Source organism: Branchiostoma belcheri, unplaced genomic scaffold (genome assembly GCF_001625305.1).
Source record: "Branchiostoma belcheri isolate BF01 breed outbred unplaced genomic scaffold, Haploidv18h27 scaffold54, whole genome shotgun sequence".
Taxonomy (NCBI): domain Eukaryota; kingdom Metazoa; phylum Chordata; class Leptocardii; order Amphioxiformes; family Branchiostomatidae; genus Branchiostoma; species Branchiostoma belcheri.
In genome coordinates, this window is record NW_017804176.1 from 338794 (window position 1) to 351964 (window position 13171).

The 13171-nt window shown below is 41.7% G+C and overlaps 1 protein-coding gene and 1 long non-coding RNA gene across 2 annotated transcripts; both read right to left on the reverse strand.

The window, feature by feature from the left end:
* Positions 1-92: 92 nt before the first annotated feature.
* On the reverse strand, positions 93-3555 carry LOC109481060. The gene is made up of 10 exons (XM_019783534.1): positions 3503-3555; positions 2885-2985; positions 2680-2743; positions 2341-2472; positions 2041-2154; positions 1623-1826; positions 1278-1421; positions 814-947; positions 309-455; positions 93-98 (listed from the first exon to the last, which is right to left on the reverse strand). The coding sequence occupies exons 2-10, from the start codon at positions 2954-2956 to the stop codon at positions 93-95; spliced, it is 1017 nt and encodes a 338-aa protein (XP_019639093.1). The 5' UTR covers positions 2957-2985; positions 3503-3555.
* Positions 3556-7011: 3456 nt separating this feature from the next.
* LOC109481221 lies at positions 7012-10728 on the reverse strand. Its single transcript, XR_002140883.1, has 4 exons — positions 10593-10728; positions 10077-10241; positions 8127-8284; positions 7012-7724 (listed from the first exon to the last, which is right to left on the reverse strand). It is a non-coding gene; the product is annotated as an uncharacterized LOC109481221 (long non-coding RNA).
* Between the last annotated feature and the right edge of the window lie 2443 nt (positions 10729-13171).

Consider the following 13171-nt stretch of genomic DNA (forward strand, 5'->3'; position numbering starts at 1 on the left):
TGATTCTTACAGCTGTCTTTTCTGCTGTCCTCATTTTCTAATGCCTGCAATATCAATATAACCACAATGTGATACAAATGAAATAACAACACTTAAAGCTACAAAAGTCATAAAATGATGTTGTTTAAAATCATAACTTTTTTTCAAAATTAGTATCTTAACTGATGGATTTTCCAGAACAAAAACTTTCATGCTGATGCTGAACTACAGATCTAACTGATTGAAACCTTTCACCCAATGAAATTTTGAACTCAAAATTCCCCATCCATTTTTTTACAACTGCCAGAATAACATGATACTTTACTTACAGTGACTAACAAGTTGAGTGTTTCCAGCTCGACATCCCCTAGCCCCAGAGCTCGGTACTGCAGGGAGATGTTGTACAGGGCCATGTGGAGGGAGAAGTCACACTGCAGGGCTTCCCTGAACAGCTGGACGGCTGTGTGAGGTTTACCCTGGTCACAGAGAAGGGTGTGTGCAAAAAAAGTTAGAGCTGTTCCAATATTAAGTTTAAAAGGGTTACTTTTTCTGAAATAAGAGATGCTAGACAACATTTCAAACATTGGTGATATGACTTTTCCAAGGGATCACAATGTAGCATTCAATGTAAAAAGGATTTACACATTATCTTTAAGATGTGTGACTAACATTTGATGTGTAATATGTTACAAATTAAAACAGCAAAATGTCTTGTTTTCTGTGTTCTCTTACCTTCAGAGTTCTTTCCCATCAATGAAAAAAAGAGATGAGAACCAAGTAATCTTTTAAATCTTTACTTTTAATGTCCTCATTGTTTACTACTAGTTTTCCCACCTGTTGTGCACAGCAGCAGCCCATGAGGTTGAGTACCCTGGCCTTGGAGCACATGTCTAACACTGGAGAGCTCAGGCAGTCCTGGAGGGCCAGGATAGACTCTTCATACCTCTTCTCACCATACAGCACATAGCCTGTGTGAGGAGACAAAAAAGAGTTCAGAAGGCATTACAGCTTCACATATCCAGGAGAGTATCAAAACAACACTTCAGCCTTCTCCTGGCAGAATAGCAATGCAGACAATGCAAACAAGTTTTTAGAGTGATCAGGTAGTTCTTGGCAGATTTGAGATCTAATTCTATTAAATCAGCTTTTTTTTCTTTCCAAACAAGCAAGTGTTGACACTCAGTCATTTCCTAATTATCACACCTAAAGAGTTATTCTGGTTTCCCCTAATCAGTTAACTATTTCCTTAAAAAATTAACACTTCTGACATACATGTGAGTGTGACCCCTTTAATGTACCTTTCAGATAAGATGCAGGAAGAAACTGTTGGTCTGCTGCTGGTCTCTCCAGCTCCTGAAGGCACACAGCTGTGTTCCCATCCAGGTAGTAACAGCAGGCCAGCAGGTACTCAACTGGTGGATGCTGACATCTGCTGTCTTCATCTAATAAATGGCAAAGTTTCAATTCTTTGAGAAAGTTGGCCAGGGCTGGGTTATTGTTACTGGGTTACAGAAATTGAAAAGTCATTCTTTTCTAACCAAATGAAAAATCAGTTAGTAAACTTGAGCCATGGGACAGTAATTAAACCAAGAGGGCGTAACCTTAATTTAGGTAATGTAACCCTCAATTAGGGTATTTCTTACCTGTCCCCAGGACACAGCTTGGTATGAGATGAGGCTGTATGACACACCCTTTCCCTGATGCTGCAGTGTTTCCTTCTGATTCAGAGGATGTTTGAGTCTTACATGTCTTGACAGTCTGGAGTATAGCTGAGGATTTGTCTCTCTGACTTCCCAGCAACCTCAGGGCCAGGAGGGTGGCAAGCAAACACACAGGTTCTACAAGGTCTATGGAAGAAACACAGAGACAATTATACTGATCAATATACACATGTTCCTTGATATTCTTTAACAAGGTTGGAATAAAGATGTGTATCCTATATAATATATTCAGTACATTACAATTAGGCATACACATGTAGTGCACTTTTATGGACATTCATTGTTTTATGGACACAATGAATGTCACTGAATCAGTTATAATAATTGTTTATCAACCCACCTGTGCCTTGTGCCAGTTGTATGACATGTTTGAGCAGTACAGTAACATCAGGGTCAGGGTTCAGTAACCTCTCCACTGTCAGCACTGCCTGTCCTGACTGGGAGGCTCTCAGAACTGTACAAACACACAGATTTCACCAAAAAAAATTTTATTTGTGGCTTCTACATTATGAAGACTGTCAAAAATAGCTTTATACTGCAAGAAGGAAAAATGTTGAACCACCAGGAAAAACAAATTGTAAACCAACATCTTAACTCAAATAAGCTTTCCTGGTTTAGTACAAAGTGTAGTATGGGGTACCTCTTTGCAATGCACCACAAAGTGCTGTGCTCAGATCAGCTCCCCCTTGAGGTTTACTGGTGTATTGCAGGTAGCACAGGTTGAAGACCACCGGTAGCTCCACACACAGGGATGGGATCCTAGGTGGCAGGCCTGGCAAAATAGGAAACATGAATAAAGTTTCTTTCATGATACAGTCTTAAAAAGTGGACGATACTATTGGGTATGTATTTGGGAATCTGCAATTACCTTTTACTGTAATTCTATGTCATCCAGGACCTGAATCCAGTCAAACAGTACATAGCTGCTGTCTTCCTGAGTTTAGTGTGTATCATGATCAGGTTTGTTGTTGTAACTTACCCTGTATCTCCTTCACAAGTCTCTGGAATTCTGACTGCAATGTGAGTCCATTGTGGTCTTCTGTCTGTGGTAAAAGAAAACAATTCCATAACTGACCCTGGTTTTCATGCCACTGAAACACTCGACACCTTGATAACTACGTAATGTATTGTGCATATAGTGCTTTGGCAGAACATGCTAGTATGTTCTGCCAGAGAGCTCTTACCAGGTATTGTTGAACAAGTCTGTTGTTCTCTGTGGTCCATCTCTGTAAGAATGAGGGTTGGCGCTTCTTCATTCTCCTGTACTCATGTCATCCACTCACACCTGCATCAAAACAATTTGGTCAGTTGTGTCTTTAGCAAGCTTTTTTTTTTGTCATTGACCAGCATAATATCATATCTCCCGTCTTTCCCTTTGCACATTTGTCTCACACAATAAATTTACTATAGCTCTTAAGTACGTTCACGTATGGATGTAGATTCTACTCAAACAGATCAGTGCATGTTCGACTACAGAGCTCTGGATCACCCTCAGAAACCAGAAATGTCGGTGCACTGAAAGTGATGAGCGGCCTTAACTGGAACCTAAGCTCCTACGTGGCCGAAGACATCTACTCTACTCTACTCTACTCTACTCAAAAAATCCTCTTCTTCTGGTTACTGACGACTACTGCCATGTGGGGAGGGGGGCAGGTTATGTCTGAAACCTAACGTGTTTACACGACTTGGCAAAGACAGAAGTTACTGTATGGTCAGTTACGTGTATAAATAAATAAATGAATATGCTTAGCTACTAAATAGCTCCTAAACGTGTCCCTAAATGCTGTCACAAGGTATCTCACCTTCTCCGTCAGTTTACACACGCTTGTTTTTGCCGCCATCTTTTCGTCTGACCTGTGACCCGTTGAAAACGCCCCCTGCCGATCCTATTCCAAAGCGCAACACAAAGAAGTGATGCTAACTTCGATGGCAAACTGCACTTCATTACAATACCTACGATGTCTATTTCTTGTACTCATTATTGTGAAGAAAGAGTAAAATAAAACAGCCCAAATCAGTAGTAGCCGACGAACCAAGCGGCTTTTAATACAACAAGGAATCAAATCTGCAGAGATAAGTTGCGGAAGTACTGAACTGATATTTTGGGTTTTCATGCATGCATTGGAACTGCGTGCCAGTGCGCATTGAGAGTATTGTGTGATCAAGGAAGCTCCTTGGTGTGATACATTTATATCCAATCGGGTATTACACAACTGCCTGAATTCCTCCAGATATCACCCCGTGACTTTATACTCACGCCGGGCGTACGTGTACCTGGTCACCTGCCCTTCCTCATGATCTATCAAAATCACCTCCCAACTGGACAGACCAAGGACATAATTATAATGTCCTTGGATAGACAAAGGCCCAAAACCACGACTCAACCAATCAAAACCATTAATATCCTTCAGTACCCGGAGATGACAAGCAACAACACATCAACGAACACCCATTCATCAATCACTTCAACTACAAGCCCTTTATTTTGTTATGACGTCGACGTGATTGATTCTACTGGCGCGATTTCAGAAAGGGCGCAGAGGTCACGCACGTGTCAATGTTTGTCTGGTGACATCATCAAATTTTCATGTGTACACTATGTGATGATCAGGTACATGCAGCATCTACTATTGTAATGAGACTGCGAAGGCTGTTATGTGGTGTACCTCAGTGCCTATCACCCGGTATCACAAGACTACTGCATGAGCCATCCAAACAATCGCCCGTGTATTATGGACATGTTTGCCGTTGAAACCTCTTCGTCACACGACCAACGCTGCAGTGTACATGTCATCATTTCGAGAAAATTCTATGGACAAACGTTAGCGGTGCGCTGAAATCTTCAAGAACTCTGTACGTTATATTTGGTCCCTTCAAGGTGAGTGAGGCAATCTGTAGTAGTAGTAGTAGTAGTAGTAGTAGTAGTAGTAGTAGTAGTAGTAGTAGTAGTAGTAGTAGTAGTAACGTTAAGCCTTTATTTAATCTCGAATCTGTACTCTCAGCCAATATTCCTGCACATTATATGCACATTTCTAACAAATTATTTTGACATTTTTATCAGCAACCCTCGGTCAGTACCGGTAGAGCACCGGTATTGCATAGATCTGACTTTATATGTTTTGATATTGTGTCAGGTTTAGAAGACTCCACGAATCTAAACTTAAGTCAGCACATTCCGTAAGGATTTTTCGATCAGAAGGTACCGAACTCCAGATGACGTGGATTTGCATCCCGGCTATACGGGTCGCTGGAGGAGAGAAGAGCCTCTCACACAAAAAACGACCTCAGTGACACGTAACGTACGTGTGGTTCCGACAGCTTAGTGTCCTCTTTTGACTTTTCTGTCATCATTTCCTTTCTATCTCTCCAGCTGTTACAACTGATGATCGACCGTACAACCAAGAGAAAGGACAGCTGATCCACAAGTCTGGATTCTGTTGAACACGTTGCAAACTGTTGAGAATCCTCCACTACCGAGGAATGTACAGAACGAACCATGCGTATCACAGGTGAGATGCTTCTATTTACCCTACCCGCATCTACTATTCCCACAAGTATGACCCAAATACTGTATCGCAGACAAGCAGTTTCCATCGTATGAAGGGGAATTGTATTGGATAAGGTGTACAGAATACTTTTTGCTTGGTTTTTCGTATATACGTGATCTGCACACGTTGACGAGATAGCACAATGGTTGTTGCCAATTGATCAAGCCACAATCACTACTATCGTTTTTTCTGTTTCAATTTACTAAATCAGCTACGTAGACGTGGAATGTAAAAGGTTGCATATTGTATCTATGATACCTGACAGTCTTGACAGCTTTACGACGACGTACTTGTCAGATCTGTGGTTACGGTATTTGAGACGGAAAGCAGGCATGTATGTATACGCATCTTCAGTATACTAGTAGTCTAGATACTTTGTTTCTGGTTGACAGCATATTTTGGCCCAAATTTGCTATCAAACGTACCGGCGGCTAGGAATAATAATTTTGATGCATGCAACACGACAAATTTGCAAGTGAATAAACCTTATTGTGTGCTTTATATGATAAAGGACCAGTAGTCGTATTTTTTCCCGTATACGGGTACATAACGGTCGGAGACAGGTTTATATGCTTACAACGCTGCTGAATGATAGACGGTTTTGAAGTTAATACCCCCAATATCCAGGTGCAATCATGCAGGAAATAGGGCACCACTGAATCTATGCCAAAACCATTGCATGTGTCTTTGAAGGAAAAACACCTCCTACAATAGACTTAAATATACGGCACCTAATATAATGAACAGGTATTCTGTTTTGTGTTATCCTATATAAGATATATCGATAGCGTGTTTTCCATTAACCTCCCCCTGTTCCCCGTATGTACCGGAGGACTGTAGATTGTCTGCGGCGGGGTCCCAGAGGGAAGTGCCCCGCATTGAACCGACATTAGCCGCCCATCATTGTTCCCTGACAGCTACATTGTCGGGAAAATGTTGGGCAGATGTTTCAGGTTCCCCAAGGATGATGTTGAACTCGTCGGTCACGAAATTCTGGTCAGCAGGGAATACTCAGAGATTCACCTCATAGGATCACCAGTCTCATGTTTTTCGCGATGATTTTGCCCATTGTTGTCAGTATTTTTACTTCGTGACAACCACAACATAGTTTATAGTTGAGATATGCTGTACGGCTGTAGATTTTTTTATATTCCTTTTTTGGCGACGCCTCAGGGGCGGAGGCATTTGTGTAAGTACTGCGATCGCTTTGAAAGAATTTCAAAAATTGCATGAATGCATTCCCTAGGGAATTGGTTTTCAGATAGCCTCCGGCCTTGTGGTCATCGGAACAAGCAGGAAAGGCTTATGTTACCGGGCAAAATGTGGCTTTTTGCACACAGAATATTAATGATTGTCTTTATTGATATTTCAAATATGTTTTCTTCTATCAAGAGAGCACAAATTTCTTGCTCAGGAGCAGCATATGCTTCAAATATGTTTTTAGTTGCAACTATATGATGCTGGTCGTTTTTTATAACTTTACTGTGTGACACATGTAGTGTAACAGTGATGTTTTGTGTAAGGAATTTTATTCACTTGTGTGTTTTCTATCATGTATGTTTGTGTCAGTCTTGCTTTTTTATTTATTATTTTCTTCGCTTTCATGATGCTGTTGCATTCCATGCTTGTTTTTCAATTTTCTTGGCTGCAAAACATGAATGCACACCCCAATCCTTCCACGACTAGGTTTCATGCTAAGGTTTCATGCTAGCCAGTGAACTCCTGCTGTAGTCTGCATCTCAGGGTGGACATGGCGAAGTTTACCTGTGGGTATAAAGAGAGAAAAGAGCATAAATGAATCTATGCCAACTTTGGCCAGCTTTGATTAATTTAAATTACTAGTAACAAGATTTAGGGTATGCAAAGCATGTGAGTCGATTAATTTTACAGAATGCAATGAAGCAGACACATATATATAACACATTTTCTGGCAATGAAAATTGCGACATCATGAAGTATACATGCCGTATGGGATTTTGCTGCCAGGTAATTATGAATAGCCTGCGTGCCAGACCCCAGCACTTAGAACAAGGAGCTTAAGTCCTTGCTTGGAATAAAGAAAGTGCTTCTTCTTTCTGAGACTCTTGACCAGGCCTCTATACTGCCCAACACGCCACAGTTTCGGAGCTGGCTTCCTTCTTCAGTTTATCTAGACGTATAAATTAGACCCCAGCTGCAAATTCTGTGTTCCAGGCGTGAGATTTCCCTGACTGAATTGAGTATCGTGGCACAGGGGCCTGGCACCCAGGCTACACTGTTTCCCGGCAATGACATCATAGTAAATATGGTACCGTATTTCAAAACACGCAGCTTTTCATGAAAGAAGTACTATAGATATGCGTACATTGCCTAACCATCGTGGTTATGTACAATATTGCATGATGATGAAATAAGGATGGTTAGGCACTCACCAGGTATTTTGTTCCACTTTTCGATTGTATTCTTGAGTAACTGCTGTGTTTGTCGTCATGTAGAGCTGAAAGAAACAGTGTAGAACAGGTTAGCGAAGTTTGTTCCATTCTAGGGTTGCGTTATTCAGCATAGTTCGACAGCGTTCAGCTTGACTGCGGATGTGAAACTTGACCTTATTATAGTTTAAGAGTTTGACTTGTTCCAACACAAAGAAGAAACTCACCATAAGGTTGACGGGTTGACGGGATCAGCCGAAAATTTATGGTGAGTTTCTTCTTTGTGTTGGAACAAGTCAAACTCTTAAACTATGTATTCTACCAACACAGATGAGCTTTCATTCGAATATTGACCTTATTATGTTGGGATGTCAGAATACGGGGAAATAATATCAAGTTGCAATTGTGTGAATTATATTAAGTTGTTAAAACCAAAATGGTGTTGACCTAGAGATAAGTATACAACGTACTGAAACCGCCTCTGTGCACTGAGATGGTCTCCGCTGTTCGGAACCCTGCGTCGTTGGCAGGTGCGGTCAGTTTAGCACGGACAGGGCATAACCTTATATGCCGGCACTGGTGTTCAGTGTAGAACAGTAGGTGTCCCTCTCTGCATGTCTGAGGTTTACTGGAAAGAAAGACAAAACAACGCCCGGGGTTACTGATCAGGAGAGCCTTGACGGAGAGAATTAAGGGTAAGGCCGGAAAACCCCGGCGGAACTGGGCGTCAGGTGGCTCAAACTTTACATAAACCAGAATTCCAACGTTCTTTCATACGTCGGACGAAAGAAAACCAGCCGCTAAAACGAGCAGCTATAAAAACAATTCACTAACACACTGATCGTCGATACCTGATAAAGACCGGTCGGATTTGTAATGAAATACTGACCGAATTCTGTAAAGCAAAATGGGCGGAATAAACCACACAAAGAACAAGATGAGTGAAGTCAGAAAAACGGGTGTTAGAATCTTCAAAATACGTTTCCAAAAATAATTTCATCAGGTATTATACTAAATTAAAGTGAGTGCTAAATTACTCCAGAATAGCCTGGCAGCCAGACCATGTATGCTTCCGGTATCTCACGGTGGTGCTGGCAGCACTGCCCGCCCGCCCAGGGGAATTTTATGCAGGGGTATTTTACCGGGTCGGTTACAGGACGACAATAATTAGAAACTTTCAAAGGCCAGCTGGAAAGATTTGGCATACCAGCAGAGTATGGCTGCCAGCTGGGGCCTGCAAAATATTCCTAAGCCACTAATATGAACAGAAAGGTTTTGTCGGAAAGGGTAGAATATCAAGTAAGGCCGGTGGAACTTAACGTCATGTGGCACACACTTTTAATGTGAAAGCTCCTTGATCAGTAAACTAAAATTCTCTCTACGCGTGTGGTAACCAGCCAACAAGCAACTTTAAACTTTCTCTAACTCAGTGATCGACAATGATGTATCAATCAGTCATAATATAACAACACCCAAATTCTGACACCGGAACTTTGAAGACACAATCAAGTACTGTACTTTGCTAACATCACACAAATAAAACGTTTAGGTCACGCTGACTACATGATCGATACTCTGCGCGGCTGATATATACGGCCATCGAATCAGTTAACAAGAATTTGTAATTCAAAATTTCCCCAAACCACTGCAAGTGATACTAGTACTAGGAACAAATTAGTCAATAAGCTGCTAGTAAAGAAAGGGGTAAAGCCGATTAGATTCTCTGACTAAGCGCCCCCATTTTATGCCCTTGTAACACGCCTCATTGAAGGCGAAAACCTATTCTAGTTTTCTACTCTGAGGCTCAGTTTTTCCAAGGTTAGTAGAACTGTTCCTCCTTGGCACTATAGGTCTGAATCTTTGTCAGAAACTGTGGTGTACGTGATAAATGGCGTCACACATATACTAAATAGTGATGACCCATTTAAAACCACAATAAGGAAATACCCGGGACACAACAACATAGCGAGATCCAAGAACACCAGAATAACATAGAAAAAAATGTAGAAATCTAAAAAAAAGTCTGCTTGAAAAATACCAAGAATTTCAAACAGAAGTAGACGAAAGTTTACTTCACATTCGTATACAGAGTACTCGTACAAAGCACATACTAGTACACGAGAAAATAGCAAGTGGGTCAAGGAACTGTTATGAAATACGGGCGACTGTCGGTCAAGATACTAGTAGCCTGGTAGCCAGACAAAGGCAAACTTCCCAAAAATTTCTCTACGTATACGGTGACGGGTGATCAACCCGCCCAGCTAGTTCAGGATATAACAAGATGTAGGTTTGTTGTCCACAGTCAAGTTAAACACTTAACAAATAGACATGTGACACTGCAAAAACACGGCTGTGATAGCAAAATTTACACAGATACGATTATGGCATATTTCAACATAGGAAGTACCATTAAAACATACCTTTTCAATAGCTTCAACCTGTCCTTCGTAGGTTCATCTGTACCTCTACGGCTGGGGGTACTGTCCGCCCGCCCGGCTGCCCGCTCCCCGCTGGCCCGCCCGGCCGTCCGCCTGCTCTCTGCTCGCCCGGCCATTCCTGTCCGATCTGGTCCCCGCTCGCCCCGACTATCCAACATATAGGAAGGTGTACCAAAGGTTAATGGGTTTTCCGAATTCAGAGATTTTTACACTTTCCACTCGGTTGAAAACAGTGAGTCGTTCATTTGCTTGCAATTGATAGGGTCTATAAAGTAAAGAAGGCTGTAGAGCATTATTATTATGAACATATAGGAAAGTACACAAAACATTTGAGAATATAGAGATTTTGGCCCTTTAGTAAGATACATTTTGCTATCTATAAGGGCAAATAGTTTCATGGACAAATCAGTACAAAATAACCTACAAGTGAACGTTCTGAAACATATCTTACAGCATTTGTGTGCACACATTTAAGTTACCCAACAAAGTAATACTAACCTGATTCTGTCGGTGGAATTCCGAAGGTTTACTGGGGAAGGTTTCCTCAGAAGCCACGGGAATGGTCCTCTTTTCAAGACTATTAGATCATCGCATCAGAGAACACGTCTGTTCCATCACACAGCTACAGCCGGACTGAGGTTTGGGACTGGAGTTTGCAAGAAAGAGTCTGGAAACTCCGCCCCCTAGTCAGTATCATGTTTCCTAGATCCCATCCTATTGGCCTATCTTAGAATAACAGTAACCTAAACTGGCGGTATCCATTACCTCAGAGTAATGTACACCGGGCTATCCAGTGTCCAGCGTGATTAATTATTGTCACCTGTCATCCCGCACACCATGGATGGAGAGCACAGGTTCAAGCAAAGGGCAACGACCCCTTGAACAGGGATCTGGCCCGCGAGGAGTGGGTTTATCACACAGAGAGAAGAAATTATCTGTATTTTGGGAACCCAGGATAGGTCAAAGAATCAAAAGTTAAGTCCAGTTTCTGATAGAGTGAAGTGGAAAGTGTTCAAGCGGGAACTTCACCATATATTAAAGTAAAGTAAGTAAGTACATGTATGTCATTATATCGCCGGGGAAGAACGGCTGATTTCTCCTATACGTGTCTTCGGTATGTAAGGGTGCGGTCAAGGTCAACGCCAAATACCTGGTAGCTTGAGTGACCTCGGTTCCAATGGGTGACCCTTACAAGTTCGTAAGATAGCTGCCGATGTTGTAGAAAGTCCTACCCGGCCGACCACTCTACTCTCTACTCTAGATGTACGTACCCGGAACAATGACACAGGAGCCAGAGCTACATAGTGACGTGTATTCTCTCCTCTCCGATTCTAACTCTCTCTTTTGACTACTCGAGTACATGGGTTTTATATCCTCTATCCACCTACACACAGATTTCTTGGAACAAGGGCATCATACTTCCTGTATCAGCCATTCTAAATCACTTCATTAGGCATTTAATAGTGGAAAAGCCCTGACCATTACCAAATAAGGCAATGTCCAGCCACTGAGACCCTGGTCCCCTACCGTCAGGAACCCATTAGTTCTTCCTGGGTCATTAACTAGATGTCTCTCAAAGATCTCTTACATTTCTCAGAACAGGGGAAAGTGATTCAGTACAAGAACAAGAAAGTGTTTTTCCAGCCTACGGTACAAGAAACGTATATAACCTAAGATACTTATTCTTATCAATATACTACAGGCTAGAGCACCCTATTACAGGTACATGCATGTACATGTAGCCCCAAGACAAATAAAAAGGAGTGAATCCTATCTAGCGATTCTAATTTTTAAGCGCACAACATAAATTTGCCTGGGCCTACAAAAATGTAACTGATTTTGGACCCCTGGTGGCTTTCCTCGTACTGTAGCAGAAATTCTGGATTCTTTCTAAGGCCACAGCAAGTAAATTTTATGGATGACATCCACGAGCACATTAATTTTCGTCTGATTTTGGAAAAAAAACAAGAACTTTTGCTGCCTTCTGACAGTGGTCAACATGCCGAAAATGGGCAAAGATGTCTGTTGCCATGCCGGAAGGTGGATGGCAGATAACTAGGAAGAGAGGAGACAAGAAAAGGCTCTGATTTATTGTATGTTTCTTACTTTGATCATGGAGGTAGAAAATGGCCTTTTTTTCTACCTCCATGCTTTGATGCAGTGATATGTGATGCTGACTGTGTATATGTGATGTTCCTACTGAATCAAAACCATTTGTACATTTCACATTGTAGGAACCTTTTTTTTTTTGGCCGGCCTTGTTTTTTTTTTCGCCCGCTCGCATTAGATTTGGAGTCTGCGGAGGATATCATCTATAAAATTTACTAGCTGTGGCCTAAATTATATGTGTACGTATATGAAAAGAACAATTGTATCAAGAACGGAACAGATTAAACACAAAATCGTCGCCTGTGTTTTTTTAAAAACATCATACTTGTTCCTTTTACACACAGTTTGCTAATGACAAATATACTACAGATGAGTCAGCCGCCCTGTTCCAGAGATTTATGACACACACCTGGTGTAGATGTAGTAGATGGGTGGGCTGAACGATGTGCCGTGTCATGTTGATGTCAGACCTCTGGGACCTGCGCAACCCTGTGTGTCAGAACATCCTATTGGTCCATTTCATCATGTCATTCACCCCGGATTGGCGTCAGAGGATCTTCTGTCGAAAACATTTATCTTCTTCCCTCTGAAGAACGTTAACAGCAACGTGTAAGATGGAGGAAGGACGCTCTTAAAACTACATACGGTGTTCTAACATGTCCTTCTGATGATGATGGCGGATCTTAGTTGACCAAACCTGCGGCTTGACAGCTGACCACGTAATGGTGTGGTGGTTTCCCCCTCGTCCATCTTTCCTTTGTTTTGTGCTGAGTGCTGCGCTATTTTAGGGTCAATAAGCCCGGTCGAATGTTGATTACAGAAGTTCCCATCAATACCTATAAACATCAGAGTGAAGGAAGCTTGGAGTGCAGGTGTGGTGTACGAAGTACACATAATTCATTATTGGATTCATGCTAACTCATCAAAGTACCTTTTTTTGCAACACTTGAACCGGGAACATAGCTGAA

Excerpts from the sequence above, each read along its gene's own strand:
- LOC109481060 (XM_019783534.1), bottom strand. The coding sequence starts at position 2,956 with ATGAAGAAGCGCCAACCCTCATTCTTACAGAGATGGACCACAGAGAAC. Across the intron at positions 1,422-1,622 it reads AAGCTGTGTCCTGGGGACAG|ATGAAGACAGCAGATGTCAG; the intron begins GTAAGAAATACC and ends GCCATTTATTAG. Across the intron at positions 456-813 it reads GCTGCTGCTGTGCACAACAG|GGTAAACCTCACACAGCCGT; the intron begins GTGGGAAAACTA and ends CTCTGTGACCAG.